The sequence below is a fragment of the Lolium rigidum genome, chromosome 2, assembly GCF_022539505.1.
Source record: "Lolium rigidum isolate FL_2022 chromosome 2, APGP_CSIRO_Lrig_0.1, whole genome shotgun sequence".
Classification (NCBI taxonomy): Eukaryota; Viridiplantae; Streptophyta; class Magnoliopsida; order Poales; family Poaceae; genus Lolium; species Lolium rigidum.
In genome coordinates, this window is record NC_061509.1 from 16,240,945 (window position 1) to 16,262,545 (window position 21,601).

A 21,601-nucleotide genomic window follows, 5' to 3' on the forward strand; every position below is an offset into this window, starting at 1 on the left:
GGAGGAGATCATCGCCATCATCACCACCGACGCCTCTCCATCGACCAGCCATGTTTCCCCCATCCATGTGTGAGTAATTCCCCCGCTGTAGGCTGAAGGGGATGGTAGGGATTGGATGAGATTGGTCATGTAATAGTCATAAGATTGTTAGGGCATAGTGCCTAGTATCCGTAGATGTTACTTTTATGATATTGTTGCAACTTGTTATGCTTAATGCTTGTCACTAGGGCCCGAGTGCCATGATCTCAGATCTGAACATGTTATTGATTCATGAAGATATTCGTTGTTTATGATCTTACCCGCAAGTTGTATACACATGTCGTCGTCCGGAACCAATGGCCCCGAAGTGACAGAAATCGGGACAACCGGAGGGAATGGTAGTGATGTGAGGATCACATGTGTTCACGGAGTGTTAATGCTTTGCTCCGGTACTCTATTAAAAGGAGTACCTTAATATCCCAGTAGTTTCCCTAGAGGCCCGGCTGCCACCGGCTGGTAGGACAAAAGATGTTGTGCAAGTTTCTCATTGCGAGCACGTACGACTATATATGGAACACATGCCTATTGATTGATTAGTACTTGGATACCGTTTTATTATCTGCAAATGCCCCTGCTTGATTGTTACATGAGTTTCTCTCATCCATGCAACGCCCGTTATCCGTCCCCGTGCCTACAGTATTTTAATCCTGCTGTTTACTATAATCACTACTGCTGTCTTTGTTACTCTGCCTGTCGTTATTTCGCTACTGCTACGCTATAAAACTGTTACTACCGATAAACTCTTGCGAGCAAGTCTGTTTCCAGTGCAGCTGAATTGACAACTCCGCTGTTAAGGCTTTCAAGTGTTCTTTGTCTCCCCTTGTGTCGAATCAATAAATTGGGTTTTACTTCCCGCGAAGACTGTTGCGATCCCCTATACTTGTGGGTCATCAACAACCATGGGAGCAGATTGTTGAGAAAAACAATGGTACTTAACCAACCTAGTTTTATTGAATATACTATGAGACGTTATCTCTTCTTAATAGTATTATCCATGTGTAATCATATGAAACATATCCTTAGACCATGAGATTATCAAGAGATCTCATTCGAGAAGGCTTGTATTGGTTAGCATCATAGTACAAGCAGACGAGAAAGGTAGTAGTCATATTTGTTGGAAAGAATGTTAGGCGACTTGGTGACTCAGGGCCCATCTGGGTATTATGACGTGACTCAATCATCTGGATAGGCATTTTATAATGTGAATTACAAGGACCTTAGAATACGGTACGAGAAAGAGAATGAAAACGAATCAAGGTTAACGGTATAGTGATTTGGACTTGAATCACGAGGATATTAAAGTATCACCTCGGGTATTCATGATATCACGAATACTATAAGGTAACACTCAAGGTTACTCAATCACGAACAATGGCTATTATGGATATCTCAATCTTGCTGTTAGTTATTGATCCGAAAGAGTTTTAGAATCATGTTTGTGAGTGATTAGGTTTGTCAGGGTCACACGCTAAAGTGTTCTTTGTTCTTTATAGTACTTGATACATTTGTTATAAACATGGTATATGGTTGAGAGAATGTCCGAAATAGTTCCGGCGGCATCGAAATAGTTTCGTTTAAGTATTGATCAAAGTCATTTCGGTGTTAACGGAATAGTTCTAGAGATACATCGGGATTGATTTGACACTTACTATGAGTGAGAAACGTTATCAGAAGTGTTCCGGTAGCTTCGGAATGTTCCAGAGCGGTCGAAAGAGTTTCGGGAATTTTACGAAATTGATGAGGACATCCCTACTACACTACTACCTCCGTCATTGCAAGATGAAGACGATTCTGTTGTGAAGCTCAAGTCCAATGAAGTCAGGATTGGACCCATTACAAGGGCTCGTGCGAAGTTACTCAAACAACAGGTGAACTTGTTCCTAAGTGATACTTTGATCGATGAGAACTTTATACTGTCTAAGTCCTATTACTTATGTATGATCAGGTATAAAGAGGGAGCAAGCATCGCACGAGGAGAAGAGGAGCAGCTGGACGTGAAGCTGGACATGGAGCTGGACATGAGGCCGGACATGAATACATCCCATGGAAGCGCGAGGGAGGAGTGGGAGGCATGCGCGAGGGAAGAAGACGAAGTCCAGACCGGCGCCAGGCCCGGTCTGACCAGCCGCCACGCCGGCGCGCCCGGTCCAACCGGACGCTAGCCCTGGTCAGCCCGGCGCCGACCGGATCCTCAGCTGGTGCCATCTGGGCGGGTGTACTGAGCCACCCGTCCCGCACCCGGTCACCACCCGGTCCCTGGCCCGGTTGAAACCGGACCACCCGGTCCCTGGCCCGGTCGACCGGCCCCCAGACCGGCCGAGTCCGAGTCTGTCTCGACCAGATCCAATCTGGGTCGGTTTTCTATGTATCTTTTCGACCCCTGGTCGTTCTGAACCCCTATATAAGTGCCCAGGACGCCCCCAAATTAGGTCTAGATCACGTTTAAGATAAACCCTAGTTCATAGTTGATTGCTTTGCAACTCTATCGAATTCCTACACCATATTGCATTGATTTGGTGTATACATGAAAGTCTTGTGTGATCTGATGTTCCATTGGGAATTAGACGGTTGCAACTTACCGCAAGTGTGTGGAGATGCGAATATCTTGCAGGGTTGAGAGCTGTTGCACTGGCGACAGGGACCAATCGAGAGACTTCGTTGGCGTCATACAAGTTATCATCCACTTCATCATCGTGTTATCTCCGATGTGTTAATCGCGTGATCATCATCACCACCGTGCTTACTAAGAAGATCGGGTAACCCCTTATCAGAAATATTGTATTAAGAATTAAGAATTAACAGCATAGCCATAAGTAATTTGACATGATGTTTGAATATCAAATATGCCACCTTGATCAAACAAGATCATCACTTGTGTGACGTGACGAACCTAACACATGCATTTACTTTATCCCTAGTGAGGTAAAAAAATAAAAGGCAGACCCATAATATATCATGAATTTGTTGTCACTATTCAATCATCAAAATCCATGCTACTCAACCTAACACACAGAATCTTCCCACACATGTTCTTGCATACAAGTATGATCATAACCAATACTTAAGAACGGGTTACATAATATGAATCTATAAAATACATCTTACACAAAGTAGAGTGAAATATCATGGCATAATATCGTAGAATAAAGATCCATCACATAGGAATTACATATATGACTATAATCATGTTGGGCAGCTCATATGGTACTGAGATCTATGAAGAACATTAAAGAAATAGATCAAGCTACTGCCACAAACTCGTCGTCCAGTGGTGGACTACTCCCCCTTGATCATGGTGTGATGAGGAAGACGTTAGAGAAGGTGGAGATCCCTCCGGCAGAGTTTCCCCCTCCAATCTTCACTGATGCAGCATCTGTTTTCGTGTTTCTGTGTTTCCCGGCGCACTCCTCCAAAGAACCCTCAGGAGTCATATATATGGGTTTTTTAGGTCAAAAGAAGTCGGATTGCGAAAAAACCAAGCGAATCGGACCATCAATGGTGAAAAGACACAGGGTGCACCCCCCCCCCCTTGTTGGGCGCACCACCTACGCTCTTTTGGGCCTCTAGGCCCTCCAGGTCTGATCCAAGTGCCCTTACTGCTTCTTTTGATAAAAAATGATGTTCCCGAAATCCTAGCTCAATTTGACTCAGTATAGGTCTTTGAAAGTGAAAAATACATAAAACAGAGGTTTTCTGTTCCGCAGAGTTATAACCCAAATAAAGGGGATCATTGGTAAATCCCCATAAATCAATATAACACATAGAAATAACATCATATATGTTGCAAATATGTAGAAATATGTGTTAATAAAGTACAAATTTGATGTATGCATTTTACATGCATCAGGGTTTCAAACATTCGTATATATGAAGGGCCGGTGGAGTGCTAGAGCGCCAATAGGGTGTGCGGACGCCCAAGCCTCCTAGTTTGGCTGTGTGGGCCTCTAAAAGGTACCTTGTAGGGCAAAACCTATACATCACCCATTAGTGTGCGGTAATACGTGATGCGTGCTAATGGAGCGACATGGGCCGCGGCCTATTACGAACCCATGGCAATGTTTATGCGTGGTTTTTCTAGTTTTTTTCTATTTCTTGAGTTGTTCCTTGTTTGTATGGTTTTTCCTGGTTTGTACGGTTTTTTATATGTTTTTCTGTTTTTTGAACATTTTCGAAACTGATTTTTTTCTTTTTCTGATTTTATTTTTCTATATTTTCTTTAACATTTTTTAAATACGAATGAATAAATTTGAGAAATTTTTAAATTTTTGAACAAAAAATTTGAGAAAAATTCAAATTAAAGGAAATTTTAAGTTTGAGCAACTTTTGAATTCGAGCAAAATTTAAACTGGAACACATTTCAAATTTTGTTTGGTTTTGAAATTTGCTCAGATTTGAATTTTACCCGGTTTCAAAATTTTCTCAGATTTAAATTTTGCTAGGTTGCGAAATTTGTTTTAGGTTCGATGTTCTACTAGGAGGGAAGGAGCCGACGCCACTACAATATAGGTCATCTATTGTACGAAAACGGAAGAATACTCTATAGTACATTTTTTACCGAACGAACAAATGGCCCGTTGGATCCGCTTCAGGCGATGCACGTTCTGGCGCGCTAATGAGCGATAAGTAGGCGTGCCCACCATGTAGGTGCCCTCCCACGTCCTAAAACCCTCCCAAAAGGCTACCCTTAAGGGTAGGCCAGCTGGGCCTCTCCAAAGGCCCATGTAAGGTGCCTAAGGCCCCAAGGGGCCTCCCGGAGTCATCCCAAGGTGGGGAACCGACCTAGGCATACCCTAGGTTGGTGGGAGGCGGGTTGTGGTTGGCTCCTTCCCCAAGATGGTGCACCCTTGAACCCCTATATAAAGAGGTGCCCCTCCTCTCTTGCGCTCTCTCTCTCTCAATCCACAACACAATAGCCCTTTGGTTGGCTCTCTCCTCTCTACCTTTCTCGCATAGAGTCTCTCCCTCATGTCGACTTATGTACAACTTCGTCTGTGGTGACGAAGTCCTTTCAAAATGGAGAGCATGGAAGCATGCAATGTTGTAGAGGGCTTGTGATTTCGACCACAAGGAATTAGAAGGCAGAGCACTGCCCGCGGATGCTTTTGGATCTTCATCGAGTGGGTGAAGCTCTGCCCGCTGATACGTCTCCGACGTATCGATAATTTCTTATATTCCATGCCACATTATTGATGATATCTACATGTTTTATGCATACTTTATGTCATTATTATGCGTTTTCCGGAACTAACCTATTGACGAGATGCCGAAGGGCCAGTTCCTGTTTTCTGCTGTTTTTGGTTCCATAAATCCTAGTAAGGAAATATTCTCGGAATCGGACGAAGTCAATGCCCAGCATCCTATTTTTGGACGAAGCTTCCAGAACACCCGAGAGCCGCCAGAGGAGGGCCCTGTGGGCCCCAGACGACAGGGTGGCGCGGCCCAGGCCTTGGCCGCGCCCCCCTAGTGTGTCGTGGCCTCGTCGACCCTCCGACTCCGCCTCTTCGCCTATATAAAGGTCCCTGACCTAAAAACCTCGACACGTTCAACGAAACCAGAGAAAACCTTCCAGAGCCGCCGCCATCGCGAAGCCAAGATCTGGGGGACAGGAGTCTCTGTTCCGGCACGCCGCCGGGACGGGGAAGTGCCCCCGGAAGGCTTCTCCATCGACACCACCGCCATCTTCATCACCGCTGCTGTCTCCCATGAGGAGGGAGTAGTTCTCCATCGAGGCTCGGGGCTGTACCGGTAGCTATGTGGTTCATCTCTCTCCTATGTGCTTCAATACAATAATCTCATGAGCTGCCTTACATGATTGAGATTCATATGATGATGCTTGTAATCTAGATGTCATTATGCTAGTCAAGTGGATTTTACTTATGTGATCTCCGGAGACTCCTTGTCCCACGTGTGTAAAGGTGACGAGTGTGTGCACCGTGTGGGTCTCTTAGGCTATATTTCACAGAATACTTATTCACTGTTATGAATGGCATAGTGAAGTGCTTATTTATATCTCTTTATGATTGCAATGTGTTTTGTATCACAATTTATCCGTGTGCTACTCTAGTGATGTTATTAAAGTAGTTTATTCCTCCCGCACGGTGTAATGGTGACAGTGTGTGCATCGTGTAGTACTTGGCGTAGGCTATGATTGTGATCTCTTGTAGATTATGAAGTTAACTATTGCTATGATAGTGTTGATGTGATCTATGCCTCCTTTCGTAGTGTGAAGGTGACAGTGTGCATGCTATGTTAGTACTTGGTTTGGTTATGTTGATCTGTCATGCACTCTAAGGTTATTTAAATATGAACATTGAATATTGTGGAGCTTGTTAACTCCGGCATTGAGGGTTCGTGTAATCCTACACAGTTAGTGGTGTTCATCATCCAACAAGAGGGTGTAGAGTCTAGCATCTATCTATTTATTCTGTTATGTGATCAATGTTGAGAGTGTCCACTAGTGAAAGTATGATCCCTAGGCCTTGTTCCTAAATACTGCTATCGCTGCTTGTTTACTGTTTTACTGCATCTTTACTTCCTGCAATTTTACTACCATCAACTGCACGCCAGCAAGCACTTTTCTGGCGCCACTACTACTGCTCATATTTATTCATACCACCTGTATTTCACTATCTCTTCGCCGAACTAGTGCACCTATTAGGTGTGTTGGGGACACAAGAGACTTCTTGCTTTGTGGTTGCAGGGTTGCATGAGAGGGATATCTTTGACCTCTTCCTCCCTGAGTTCGATAAACCTTGGGTGATCCACTTAAGGGAAACTTGTTGCTGTTCTACAAACCTCTGCTCTTGGAGGCCCAACACTGTCTACAAGAATAGAAGCACCCGTAGACATCACCCGCCGAGTCTTCCGCAACACTCTCGGTGAGGTGAAGCCCTTCTCAAGTTATTCATTAACTTTTTCATCGGGTCTTCCACGATCTCTTGGTGAGTATGAAATGATACTCCTGACGGCTTATGTTACTTGTTACTGCATAGATACATCTTGGGTGATCGTGTTAGGTAAAAGTTTTAGTTTTACATACACAAACCCCTCCACTCCGATCATGATTATTGCTGGATGGGAATTTCAAAATTAGAGATAGGAGAGGCAAGGCATACCTCAAGTTAATGAGCTCATAGTTTTATTCCGAATGATATGGTCGTTCAAAACTCGAGAGGCTCAACCTTCCCCCAATAATCCTTGGGCAACATAGAAGTGGTATGGAAATACCGAAATAAAAATGTGAAAGGATAAAAGGAGAAATCTTTTGGGGTTTTGTGTATGAGATAGAAAGAACAGAAAGAAATATGAAAAAGACATGGCTAAAAAAATATAAGAAAATGTAAACGAAAAGCAAAGTGTTGGGATGAAGCCAACATGGGTATTTCAAAACTCTCATGAGCTATAGTCTAACCTCAATTATTACATGAAAAATTAAAAAGATGTCACCTCTTGATGTGGAAGTGTCAACAACCTCCCCAAGCTTAGGTTTTTGCAAACCGGCTTGGTAGATCATTGTGGTGGAGGCGGGTAGTTCCTGGAGCCCCAAGCTTGACTGCATTGATCTAAGTTTTGCGACAAGTTCAGTGTGGTGTTGGGGAGGGAGTTGATGGCGCGTGAACACACGTCCGTTGGGAACCCCAAGAGGAAGGTGTGATGCGTACAGCAGCAAGTTTCCCTCAGTAAGAAACCAAGGTTATCGAACCAGTAGGAGATGAAGGCCACGTGAAGGTTGTTGGTGAAGGAGTGTAGTGCGGCGCAACACCAGGGATTCCGGCGCCAACGTGGAACCTGCACAACACAATCACAATACTTTGCCCCAACTTAACAGTGAGATTGTCAATCTCACCGGCTTGCTGAAAACAAAGGATTAAACGTATGGTGTGGAGAATGATGTTTGTTTGCAAAGAACAACAGAGAACAGAGATTGCGGTAGATTGTATTTCATATGTAAAAGAATGGACCGGGGTCCACAGTTCACTAGTGGTGTCTCTCCAATAAGATAAATAGCATGTTGGGCGAACAAATTACAGTTGGGCAATTGACAAATAGAGATGCACATACATATATCATGATGAATACTATGAGATTTAATTAGGGCATTACGACAAAGAACATAGACCGCTATCCAGCATGCATCTATGCCTAAAAAGTCCACCTTCGGGTTAGCATCCGCACCCCTTCCAGTATTAAGTTGCAAACAACAGACAATTGCATTAATTATTGTGCGTAATGTAATCAACACAAATATCCTTAGACAAAGCATCGATGTTTTATCCCTAGTAGCAACAGCACATCCACAACCTTAGAACTTTTCGTCATCGTCCCGGATTCAATGGAGGCATGAACCCACTATCGAGCATAAATACTCCCTCTTGGAGTTACAAGTATCAACTTGGCCGAGCCTCTACTAGCAACGGAGAGCATGCAAGAACATAAACAACACATATATGATAGATTGATAATCAACTTGACATAGTATTCAATATTCATCGGATCCCAACAAACACAACATGTAGCATTACAAATAGACGATCTTGATCATGATAGGCAGCTCACAAGATCTAAACATGATAGCACAAGAGGAGAAGACAACCATCTAGCTACTGCTATGGACCCATAGTCCAAGGATGAACTACTCACGCATCAATCCGGAGGCGGGCATGGTGATGTAGAACCCTCCGGTGATGATTCCCCTCTCCGGCAGGGTGCCGGAGGCGATCTCCTGAATCCCCCGAGATGGGATTGGCGGCGGCGGCGTCTCTGGAACTTTTCTCGTATCATGGCTCTCGGTGATAGGGTTTTCGCGACGGAGAGAATATACAGGCGAAGGGGCAGAGTCGGGAGGCACCCGAGGGGCCCACCCCATAGGGCGGCGCGCCCAAGGGTGGGGCCACGCCCCCTAGGGTGTGGCCGCCTCGTCGCCCCTCTTCGTCTCCTCTTCGGACTTCTGGAAGGCTCCGTGCAAAATAAGACCGTGGGCTTTTGTTTCGTCCAATTCCGAGAATATTTCCTATGTAGGATTTCGAAACCAAAAACAGCGAGAAAACGAGAGCTGGCGCTTCGGCATCTTGTTAATAGGTTAGTGCCGGAAAATGCATAAAAATGATATAAAGTGTATACAAAACATGTGAGTATTGTCATAAAACTAGCATGGAACATAAGAAATTATAGATACGTTTGAGACGTATCAAGCATCCCCAAGCTTAGTTCCTACTCGCCCTCGAGTAGGTAAACGATAACAAGGATAATTTCTGAAGTGACATGCTACTATCATAATCTTGATCAATACTATTGTAAAGCATATGAAGTGAATGAAGTGATTCGAAGCAATAGTAAAGATAATGACTAAACAACTGAATCATATAGCAAAGACTATTCTTGAATAGTACTTTCAAGACAAGTATTAATAAGTCTTGCATAAGAGTTAACTCATCAAGCAATAGATTCTTAATAGAAGGTTTTGAAGCAACACAAAGGATGATTAAGTTTCAGCAATTGCTTTCAACTTGTAACATGTATATCTCATGGATAGTTGTCAACATAAAGCAATATAACAAGTGCAATAAGTAAACATGTAAGAATCAATGTACACAGTTGACACATGTGTTTGCTTCTATGATAGAAAGAAGTAGGTAAACTGACTCAACATAAAGTAAAAGAAAGGCCCTTCGCAGAGGGAAGCATGTGCTAGAGCTTTTTATTTTGAAAACATGGAAATAATTTTGTCAACGGTAGTAATAATTCATATATGTTATGCATAAAACCTCTTATAAGTTGCAAGCCTCATGCATCGAATACCAATAGTGCCCGCACCTTGTCCTAATTAGCTCGGATTTCCATGGATTATCATTGCATTACATATGTTTCAACCAAGTGTCACAAAGGGGTACCTCTATGCCACCTGTACAAAGGTCCAAGGAGATAGATCGCATTTGATTTCTCAGTTTTGATAGATCTCAACTTGAGGACATCCATACCGGGAAAACATAGAAAACAGATAATAGACTCCTCTTTTTAATGCTTAAGCATTCAACAACAGATAATATTCTCATAAGAGATTGAGGATTAATGTCCAACTAAAACTTCCACCATGATACATGGCTTTGGTTGGCGGCCCAATGTTCTTCTCTAACAATATGCATACTCAAACCATTTAATCATGAGAAATCTCCCTTACTTCAGACAAGACGAACATGCATAGCAACTCACATGATATTCAACAAAGGTGTAAAAAGTTGATGGCGTCCCCAGAAACATGGTTACCGCTCAACAAGCAACTTATAAGAAATAAGATACATAAACAACATATTCAATACCACAATAGTTTTTAAGCTATTTTCCCATGAGCTATGTATTGCAAAGACAAGGAATGAAATTTTAAAGGTAGCACACAAGCAATTTACTTTGGAATGGCAGACAAATACCACATAGTAGGTAGTTATGGTGGACACAAATGGCATGAGTTTTGTCTCAAGGTTTTTGGATGCACGAGAAGCATTTCCTCTCAGTACAAGGCTTTGGATAGCAAGGTTGTTTGAAGCAAACACAAGTATGAACAAGTACAGCAAAACTTACATAAGAACATATTGCAAGCATTATAAGACTCTACACTGTCTCCTTGTTGCTCAAACACTTTTACAAGAAAATATCTAGACCTTAGAGAGACCAATCATGCAAACAAAATTTCAACAAGCTCTACAGTAGTTCTCCACTAATAGGTTTAAACTACATGATGCAAGAGCTTAAACATGATCTATGAGAGCTCAAAACAATTGCCAAGTATCAAATTATTCAAGACCATATACCATTTACCACATGAAGCATTTTCTGTTTCCAACCAAATAGCAATCAACGAAGCGGTTTTCAACTCCGCCATGAACATTAAAGATAGAGCTAAGAACACCAGTGTTCATATGAAAAAGAGGAGCGTGTCTTTCTCCAATACAAGTAATGCTAGGATCCGATTTTATTCAAAGAAAAACAAAAACAAAAACAAACAGACGCTCCAAGTAAAGCACATAAGATGTGATGGAATAAAAATATAGTTTCACTAGAGGTGACCTGATAAGTTGTCGATGAAGAAGGGGATGCCCAAGGCATCCCCAAGCTTAGATGCTTGGGTCTTCTTGAAATATGCAGGGATGAACCACGGGGGCATCCCCAAGCTTAGACTTTTCAGTCTTCTTGATCATAGTATATCATCCTCCTCTCTTGACCCTTGAAAACTTCCTCCACACCAAACTCAAAACAAACTCATTAGAGGGTTAGTGCATAATCAAAAATTCACATGTTCAGAGGGTACACAATCATTCTTAACACTTCTGGACATTACCAAAAGCTACTGAAAGTTAATGGAACAAAGAAATCCACTCAACACAGTAAAAGAGGCAATGTGAAATAAAAGGCAGAATCTGTCAAAACAGAACAGTCCGTAAAGACGATTTTTTTAGAGGCACTTAACAGGCTCAGATGAAAAAGCTCAAAACTAATGAAAGTTGCGTACATATCTGAGGATCACGCATGAATTTTTGCAGATTTTTTTGATTCTTCTACAGAGAGATCTACTCAAATTCGTGACAGGTAAAAATCTGTTTCTGCGCAGAAATTCAAATCTAGTATCAACTTTACTATCAGAGACTTTACTTGGCACAACAATATGATAAGGAGAGGTTGCTACAGTAGTAACAACTTCCAAGACACAACAAAACAGTAGCAAAATAAATAAAAACAACATGGGTTATCTCCCAAGAAGTGCTTTTCTGTAACGCCTTTCAGCTAGGCGTAGAAAGTGCAAATCAAGTATTATCAAGAGAAGAAGCATCAACAGAGGTGTCTGGAGTTTTCTCAACTATGCATTGTATCTTATATATGTAAGAAACTCCTTTTTCATCACCTTTAGGCTTACTATCCTCCTCAAATAAATTTTCAGGAACAATCCAATCAAAATTCTTTTCTAATGCCTCATGCATTCCTATGAGTTTATAAGGTATTGGTATTTTAATCTCCTCCTCACAATTGGCTTTATTAGTGTATCTTAGCCTATCTTTTTCCCTCTTTTCAAGGATATTTGCAAAATTTGTACAAAAGCCTAGCATCTTATGTCGAATAAAGACTTTCCTAGCTTCTCTAGCTACATCACCAAATTCTCTAAGAAGGGTTTCTAAAACAAAATATTTCTTCTCTCCTTCTTCCATATCACCGAGTGTAAGAAACATATGTTGCATTATTGGATTAAGATTAACAAATCTAGCTTCCAACATGTGCACTAAAGAGGCAGTAGCAATTTCATAATTAGGAGCAAGTTCTACCAAGGATCTATCTTCAAAATCTTTAACTCTACTAACATGAGTGAAAAATTCTTCTATATTATCTCTTCCAATGATAGACCCACTTCCTACCGATATATCTTTCAAAGTGAACTTAGGGTGAAGCATGATGAAATAAACAAAACTAAACTAATAAAGTAAATGCAAGTAACTAATTTTTTTATGTTTTTGATATAAAGAAAGCAAACAAGACAGAAAATAAAATAAAGTAAAAGCAAGTAACTAATTTTTTTGTGTTTTTGATATAAAGAAAGCAAACAAGACAGAAAATAAAATAAAGTAAAGCAAGACAATAAACAAAGTAAAGAGATTGGATGTGAGAGACTCCCCTTGTAGCGTGTCTTGATCTCCCCGGCAACGGCGCCAGAAAAATGCTTGATGGCGCGTGAAGCACACGTCCGTTGGGAACCCCAAGAGGAAAGTGTGATGTGTACAGCAGCAAGTTTCCCTCAGTAAGAAGCCAAGGTTATCGAACCAGTAGGAGATGAAGGCCACGTGAAGGTTGTTGGTGAAGGAGTGTAGTGCGGCGCAACACCAGGGATTCCGGCGCCAACGTGGAACCTGCACAACACAATCACAATACTTTGCCCCAACTTAACAGTGAGGTTGTCAATCTCACTGGCTTGCTGAAAACAAAGGATTAAACGTATGGTGTGGAGAATGATGTTTGTTTGCAAAGAACAACAGAGAACAGAAATTGCAGTAGATTGTATTTCAGATGTAAAAGAATGGACCGGGGTCCACAGTTCACTAGTGGTGTCTCTCCAATAAGATAAATAGCATGTTGGGCGAACAAATTACAGTTGGGCAATTGAAAAATAGAGATGCACATACATATATCATGATTACTACTATGAGATTTAATTAGGGCATTACGACAAAGAACATAGACCGCTATCCAGCATGCATCTATGCCTAAAAAGTCCACCTTCGGGTTAGCATCCGCACCCCTTCCGAGTATTAAGTTGCAAACAACGAGATAATTGCATTAAGTACTGTGCGTAATGTAATCAACACAAATATCCTTAGACAAAGCATCGATGTTTTATCCCTAGTGGCAACAGCACATCCACAACCTTAGAACTTTACGTCACTCGTCCCAGATTCAATGGAGGCATGAACCCACTATCGAGCATAAATACTCCCTCTTGGAGTTACAAATATCAACTTGGCCAGAGCCTCTACTAGCAATAGAGAGCATGCAAGAACATAAACAACACATATAAGATTGATAATCAACTTGACATAGTATTCAATATTCATCGGATCCCAACAAACACAACATGTAGCATTACAAATAGACAATCTTGATCATGATAGGTAGCTCACAAGATCTAAACATGATAGCACAAGAGGAGAAGACAACCATCTAGCTACTGATATGGACCCATAGTCCAAGGATGAACTACTCACGTATCAATCCGGAGGCGGGCATGGTGATGTAGAGCCCTCCGGTGATGATTCCCCTCTCCGGCAGGGTGCCGGAGGTGATCTCCTGAATCCCCCGAGATGGGATTGGCGGCGGCGGCGTCTCTGGAACTTTTCTCGTATCGTGGCTCTCGGTGATAGGGTTTTCGCGACGGAGAGAATATATAGGCGAAGGGGCAGAGTCGGTAGGCGCCCGAGGGGCCCACCCCATAGGGCGGCGCGCCCAAGGGTGGGGCCGCGCGCCCCTAGGGTGTGGCCGCCTCGTCGCCCCTCTTCGTCTCCTCTTCAGACTTCTGGAAGGCTCCGTGCAAAATAAGACCGTGGGCTTTTGTTTCGTCCAATTCCGAGAATATTTCCTGTGTAGGATTTCTGAAACCAAAAACAGCATCTTGTTAATAGGTTAGTGCCGTAAAATGCATAAAAATGATATAAAATGTATACAAAACATGTGAGTATTGTCATAAAACTAGCATGGAACATAAGAAATTATAGATACGTTTGAGACGTATCAGGAGTCGGCGAGGTTGCTCAAGTTGTCGATGGAGCCTCCAAGCGAGTAGATGGTCTTGTACATGGCATAGATCTATGGTGGTGGTACTTCTTAATCGGGTTTCCCTTCTTCCTCCATGTCTTCGTCCTCGGCTTCTTCAAGGTACGGTTGTTCTTGTTCTTCCTGCACAACATTATGCAATTGTCCATTCTCGAGGGAGAATAGGTTGTCAAGCAAAGGAGTGGGTAACAAACAACCAGCTCCAGGAATATGAAAAAATAATGAATCACACTTTTTGAAATGAATTTGTGAGTGTGAGTTTTAGACTGGCAGTACCATGATTTTGGGGTGAGTGAAGATTTGAAGGATGGAGAAAGATTAATTTGTTGGTTTCATCTTGTGCAGGGTCGGACAAACATGACTAGTACTACAACAAGTTTGAAGGAAGCATAGAGAAGATAAATTAGGAAGGTAAACTAGACAAGGAAGAAAAAGAGGAGGTGCATTGACTTGAACTCATAGACCTATGTGTACCTATGTGAGGTAGAAGTCGTTGAAATCAGTTGTCCAGCCAGGATCAGGAGAATCCAGTCCTCCTTGCACACCTCCACGGGCGTCGATAGCTTGTGGAGTCTGATAAGGGTATACCTTCACGGTCACAAGTCATTTCCAAGGGCCACCATCGAGCCGCCAATAGACCAACCCTTGGATCAACGCCGCCCCTCCTCGGCCCAACTCAACGAGGAGGAGGAGCACCTCTCATGCAAAATGTTAGGAACCGAGGCGTCAACGAGGATCCAACTTGTAGTAGTGGTTCCCGCTCAAAAATCTGAATGCAGATGAGAGGTAGGTCGAGTTCGCCGACTCAGGCAGCTCGGCAGTATGCATGGTCCATGGTGAAGCAGGGCTGGGTGGTCGGGTCGACAAGGTGGTGTTGGGGGAGTTTGTAGGGAAGGGGTGGAGGAGGGGTCGCCGAGGCAAAAGCTAAGGCTTCGCTCCTACTACTGATCATGGACGACACCGGCTTGGAGTGAATCTGGTCGCCAGGGGAGAACACCAGGGAAGTAAAGGATACAGGAGCTGACTGACCAGGCTGGAGCATGTGCTTGCCCTCAGACACCACGGAGTTGGCACGATCTAGGTCATGGGGGCACTCGCATTGCAAAAAAATGGAGGGAACGCTTCACATGGAACTGGTGAAGGGAAAACTTTAGAGCTTTACTGCTGACTTGGGGCCACATAGGTGTTGTGTTGATCTATGGAGGTGTCTGGCTCGGAACTCCCGACAGTTCCTCAAAGGATGGGGAGCTAACTTGGGACGGGAGAAAAGGGGCTCCAGGGCTAACCTAATGCAGCCGGTGGCACACCTCGATAGGGTGGTGGGCTCATCTTGCCTGGACGAGGAGGGATGGGCCCTCCGGTATCATTTGAAGGATCAGCTCCTTGTGTTGGATAAGGCAGATGGGGAATACTGGAGACAATGCAGCTGCATGCAATGTACGCTCAAGGGAGACTCATGCACTTCTTACTTCTATGCCATTGTGAATGGGTGCAGGAGGAAGTGTTCGATCCCTAGACTTGTAATCGACCAGAGGGAGGTCCATGAAAAATGGGATCTGACGGAGCATATTTATCAGTTCTACCGAGGTCTGATGGGGTGGGAGGGGCAAACTAGGGTGTTTGCTCTTGGTTAGCATTTGTGAGAAGATAGTAAGCTCATCTCCGACGACGAAAACCTTGCTTTGGATCCCACTTTCACTGTTGAGGAGTTAGACGAGGTGCTCTTGAGCATGAAGCCAGACTCGGCTCCTGACCCGGATGGCCTGTCGGTCCTCTTCTTTAAAAGATTCTGAGGAATCCTAAGAGGTCCTATTCTACAGATCCTCAATGACCTCGCCCTGGGACGGATGGACATTGCCCGCCTAAACTATGGGATCATTACTCTCATTCCCAAGGTGAAGGGGGACATTGGGGCATGCATGTCGGACGGGGAGCATCCCCGTGCTCGACAGACTACAGATATGTCGTTTCCTCCCGTCGAAGTAGGAGGTGGAGGCCAGACTGCCCACCACATAACTTGATCCAAGAGCAAGGCATCCCACAGGTCTCCGTCATCGCCACCAAGAGTGGCAGCCGGCGCCAGCCGGTTCACCCCTATATAACCTCCTACGACCATGAGTTGTGTTCGAGGAAACACTGCCGAGACGAAGGCAGACCCGGAACAAAAGGCATCGGGTGGGTCACCGCTGCCGTCGCACCAACCCAACCCCACCACATAGATCTTGCCGGCCAAACCTGGTCACCAAGAAGACGCTGCCACCAGCCCCACCGTAAAGGGGAACACCAGAGTAGGGAACAAACGGTAGCACAAAGACCATGACGTGGCGCCGCATCCGCCACCAGAACAGCGCCCCTAGGAGACCTAGCCCTACACCTACTTACATGCCAGGAGAGAACCAGGGCTCTCCCCAACAGAAGTAGATGGGAGCCCGCAACCTCGTTGGCTGTTGGTGGGGATGGTTTGCTCTCCTCCCTTTGGCCTTGCTACGAGAGAAGGGGGGAGGGAGCGAGAGACTGATTCATATTCCTTGCTGCCTTTATAGAAGCACAACAAGATATCACATGCACTGCAGCAAGGACGTGCAATAGTGTAAATGGTGGTTTTGGTAATCATCGATAGAAACTTATTAACATTTAAAGAATTCAAAAAAAAACTTATTAACATTTTAAAAAAAGTTGATATTTTTAGCCACCTTTCCCATGTTTTTCTTCATCCATTATGATCTTGTCCTACAACAAGAAATGGAAAACAAAGAAAAAGTCTATTTCAAACTGGGGAATGATGAAACAAATCCTGATAAAATGGCCAAATAGAAACCCGATGGTTGAAGTGATTGAACTACAAAAATGATGCAGATAAATCATTATGCACATTTGGGCCAACGTTAACTAATACGTGAGTACGACATCTTATGAAAAAAAATCGAAATTAAGCATACCAGATTACTAATAGTAGCACAACGGTCGCGTGAGCTGGGTAATCCAAAACAATAGGAGATGCATAGACATTCGAAAAGATAGGTTGCAGTTACCCTGCGTCAGCCACCCGACGAACCACAGATTCGCGCAAACAGCCGGCCGGCAAATAATCGCCGTCTAGCAAAATACATGCAAGGTATGCTGCTGGACGTAAGTTGAGTCATGATGGTTTCATGCTTACTCCACTACATCATACATATGGAGTATATACAAAGAAGAAGTAGAGTAGAGGCGTGCAATAATGGATTCCCGTTGAAGTTTGATCGTAACACGAACTGATGGCTTTGCCCTCCCGTACGTACGTGATCAGCTAGGAGACCGTGTCAGATATTAACACCGGCCTAATCCCCAAATGGCCCAATAATATAAGTACGTAAAGGCTATCCATCTACCCCATCGTAGATCGATTTCTTTTCCTCAACCTTAACACGCAATATTGCAGGCGGCCATGGTAACAAAGACCGCCTCGACTGTGGTCCTCCACGCCGGCGAGCACCTATTCAAGGTCGTCAACCACTCCCTCGTCAAAGGCAGCAATACCTGTCTCACGTCCGCGCCCTTCCGCGTCGGCGGCCATGACTGGGCTATCCGCTACTACCCAAACGGCAACTCTAGGACCGTCGACGATCAGTTCTCTTCGATTTTTCTCAACTTGATAAACACCGCCGGTGATTCTGAGGTCACTGCGTACTACTCCTTCTGCATACAGGACCCGGCACCGTCGGCCACAGGAGAGAAGCACAAATTCGGCTACACCACAAAGTTTGCGCTGGTGGACGGTGGCAATTGGGGTACAAACAAATTTATGAGTAAATCTGACTTGATTGCGTCGGGGTATCTCCAGGATGACTGTCTACTGATCAAGTGCACGATCACTGTTATTGCCTCCAAGCTCACTAAAGACATTGAGGACAACGAAAATAGCATCATCATTCCGCCCTCGGTCCTCGGCAAGGATCTTGGCAATCTTCTGGAGAACGGCCTTGAGGTGGACTTGACGGTAAGGATTGGGTGGTTCAAAAGTTTTAAGGTGCACGGGTGTGTGCTCGCTGCACGGTCGCCAGTCTTCCGTGCGCTGCTGTGTGGATCTATGGTGGAGAGCAGACAAACCACAATCCGCGTTAACGACGTAGATGCCAGAGTTTTCGAGGTCTTACTCTATTACATGTACAATGATTGCCTCCCAGAGTTCATGGAGGAGACCACGGTAGAGGCTATGAACATGACCCAACATTTGCTTGTCGCAGCTGATCGGTACGCCATGGAGAGTTTGAAGTTGATATGTCAGGATAAATTGAGCAAGGCAATAGAGGCTAAGACACTGGGCATCACTTTGAATCTCGCTGAGCAATTCAACTGTCAACAGCTCAAGAATTATTGTCTCGGTCATATAGCAAGAGACACTGAGAGGATACGAGCCACTATTAAAACTAATAACTTCAAGCGACACAGGCAAAACCACCCGAGTATTGCATCTGATATTCTGGACAAGGTAATTGACAAGCTGTAGCGGTCCGCCTTTATAATATGGAAAGTGCAAGCTCCTATAAAACAGTAAGAGAACAATTATATTTACTATGCACAGATTACTCAGCAATGTTTCGTCTTGTGTGTGTTTAATCTTTTCTATCTTTGCTGAACAGTTTATCAGTTCATGATTTTTAGTGGCAATAGTTTATTTATTGATTAGTAGAGAGGATACGAAAGATCGAAATTAGTATTCTTGTTCACGACAACAACACATCAACAACTCATGTTTCCAACGACTAGCCGCAAAGCTATCACAACAACTTTAAGTTGACAAGTTATAAATTATTTCTTCATACTCGACACGACTAAACTTATAGTGTGTCTCTATCCAAACGTTTCTTTATCCTTGGGACAAGGCTAAACTAGATCGACCAACTCGAGCGGCTGCAAATATCCATCGTCTAAATATGACCTCCACTTAGCCGACACTCCAAGATGCGAGCTCAAAGCCGTACATAAGCAAGTATCATTTCTATACTTTTCCAATACCAAGACACTCCTCCTAGCCACCGACTTATCCTATTGGCCTAGTCGGATGCCGAAATGAAACCGGCACACACTCATGGACCATGAGCGACGCCGGGACCTTCACAAGATTCAGCCCCGGCCGCACGAAGCAGTAAGCGGCTAACCTTGACAAATGGATGGCATCAAAGAAGGCTTGAGTAGGATCGCTCGCCACAATAAGATCGCCAGAGCGACAACATATTTCTCCTCGATCGATCAACCACTCCAGCTCGTTCCCAGCCTTACCGACTCGGCCACTCCACGCAGACCTTTGTGTGCACCGGAGGCCGCCGTCGTTCACTTTAGCCCTTCTAAATCAGAAAATCAACCTGCAGTCGGTTGTATGTCCCGTCGCTATGGTGCTCACAGGTCACAGCTCACCTTCTCTGTCGTTTCCAGATCGCTCCAGAACGACCACCGGTGTCGTCGTCCCTGTCCCGTGCCATGGCCGCAAACAGGCAGTTGTAGTCGTCGATGGTGTGCCCGGAGGCCGGGAGGAGCAGCGACAGTGGGGAGACAGAGCGGAGGCGGCCGGAGAGAGTGTATCTGTAATAGCTAGCTAGAGTCTGATTGTGGCACGAGGTGATGCTTCGACCTCACGTAATTAGCTTGGAGACATCACGTATGTTTCCAATAAAATAGCAACCGGTTTAATCTCGAATACATATATATGTACGTCTTTTGTTCGTCTAGTTGTAGCATATAGCAAAGATCCGAGTACCTTGTCCATCTATCTATTACCTCGGAAAGTCGGCATGTTCGCCTACCTGTCTACCCTCTTCGATTTCTATTCACGGAACTTCTTGCCTACACCATCGCCGCCGATGGCCCCGGCAACCAAGACCTCATCCTATGATGTCGTCCATGCCGGCGAACACCTGTTCAAGGTTGTCGGGCACTCCCTGTTCAAAGACAGCGATGACAGCCTCACGTCCGAGCCCTTCAGCGTCGGCGGTTATGAATGGGCTCTCGTCTACTTCCCCAACGGCGACACAAGAATAGCCGACGGGCAGTTCATATCTATTTTCCTCAAGCTGCTTAGCGCCAGCAAGGATGGGGTCACGGCGTCCTACGGCTTCAGCCTCCAGGACCCTGCGTCACCCACGACTGGGGAGAAGTACAAATGCAAGAGTAATACATCCATGAAGTTCTCGTCCAGCAATTCTGGTTTTGGTGGATCCAAGTTTGTCAGTAAATCCGATTTGGCTGCGTCAGGGTGCCTCAACGATGACTGTCTTGTAATCAAGGGCACCATGGAGATTGTTACCACCAAACTCATCCAAGGTCGTGAGCACGATGATGATGACAACTGCGTTGTTGTGCCACCGTCCGATGTAAGCGAACATCTCCAAGACCTTCTTGGTAGCAATCTCAAGGCAGATATGACCGTGAAGATCGGTTGGCTCAAGAGATTCCAGGTGCATGGGTGTGTGCTCGCTGCACATTCCCCGGTCTTCAGCACCCTGGTAGAGACCAAACAAAAAAGCATCCGCATCGAGGATATCGATGCGAAAGTTTTCGAGATCCTGTTGCACTACCTATACAACGATTCTCTACCCGATTTTATGAAGGAGACTACGGAATATGCTATAAACATGACGCAACATCTACTCATCGTGGCCAACCGATATGCAATTGAAAGGCTAAACCTCATGTGTCAGAGCAAACTCAGCAAGGTGATAGATGTCAACACAATGGGAGCCACTCTAGCTTTTGCAGAGGAGCATAGTTGCCAACAGCTCAAGGCTTGTTGTCTCGAGTATATGGTAAGAGATGGTGATAGGTTACAAGCCATTATGAGAACCGAGGGGTTTAGACAGCTTAAGCAAAATCACCCACATGTCGTGTCCAATATTCTGGATAAAGTTATTGACAAGTTGTAATTTTCTTCAACTCGTGCTACAAAGGAAAGTGATACATATAATCGGTATATTTTCTAGTTGAATGTGGGCAACATTTTCTTCGGTGGCAAGTAGTCAAGGAGTATTCCTAATAAAAAATATTAGTGGCATTAGAGCACGTTGCAAGGACTACGCCACACCGCCAGATCACTGCAAGGTTTGTATATACGCAATTGCAGTTTGCTAGAGCGAATTCTCGAATATAATTGCATTGTCCTCCACGCTATCAACCACTTGTTCTTCGCTTTCTATGGACTCAAAACTAGCAGAATCCGTTGGCATATGCTTGTTTGATTATCTAAAACACCAGTAGCGTAATACCACCCTACGACACATCCAAA

The 21,601-nt window shown here is 44.3% G+C and overlaps 2 protein-coding genes across 2 annotated transcripts; both read left to right on the forward strand.

The window, feature by feature from the left end:
* Positions 1 to 17,770: 17,770 nt before the first annotated feature.
* LOC124689257 (BTB/POZ and MATH domain-containing protein 1-like) lies at positions 17,771 to 18,832 on the forward strand. The gene has a single exon (XM_047222813.1). It carries the CDS (start codon positions 17,771 to 17,773, stop codon positions 18,830 to 18,832), a length of 1,062 nt encoding a protein of 353 aa, XP_047078769.1.
* Positions 18,833 to 20,114: 1,282 nt separating this feature from the next.
* LOC124689258 (BTB/POZ and MATH domain-containing protein 1-like) lies at positions 20,115 to 21,242 on the forward strand. Its single transcript, XM_047222814.1, has one exon. The coding sequence runs from the start codon at positions 20,115 to 20,117 to the stop codon at positions 21,240 to 21,242; it is 1,128 nt and encodes a 375-aa protein (XP_047078770.1).
* Positions 21,243 to 21,601: the final 359 nt, after the last annotated feature.

Coding starts and splice junctions, on each gene's coding strand:
- LOC124689257 (XM_047222813.1), top strand. CDS start 17,771: ATGGTAACAAAGACCGCCTCGACTGTGGTCCTCCACGCCGGCGAGCAC.
- LOC124689258 (XM_047222814.1), top strand. CDS start 20,115: ATGTTCGCCTACCTGTCTACCCTCTTCGATTTCTATTCACGGAACTTC.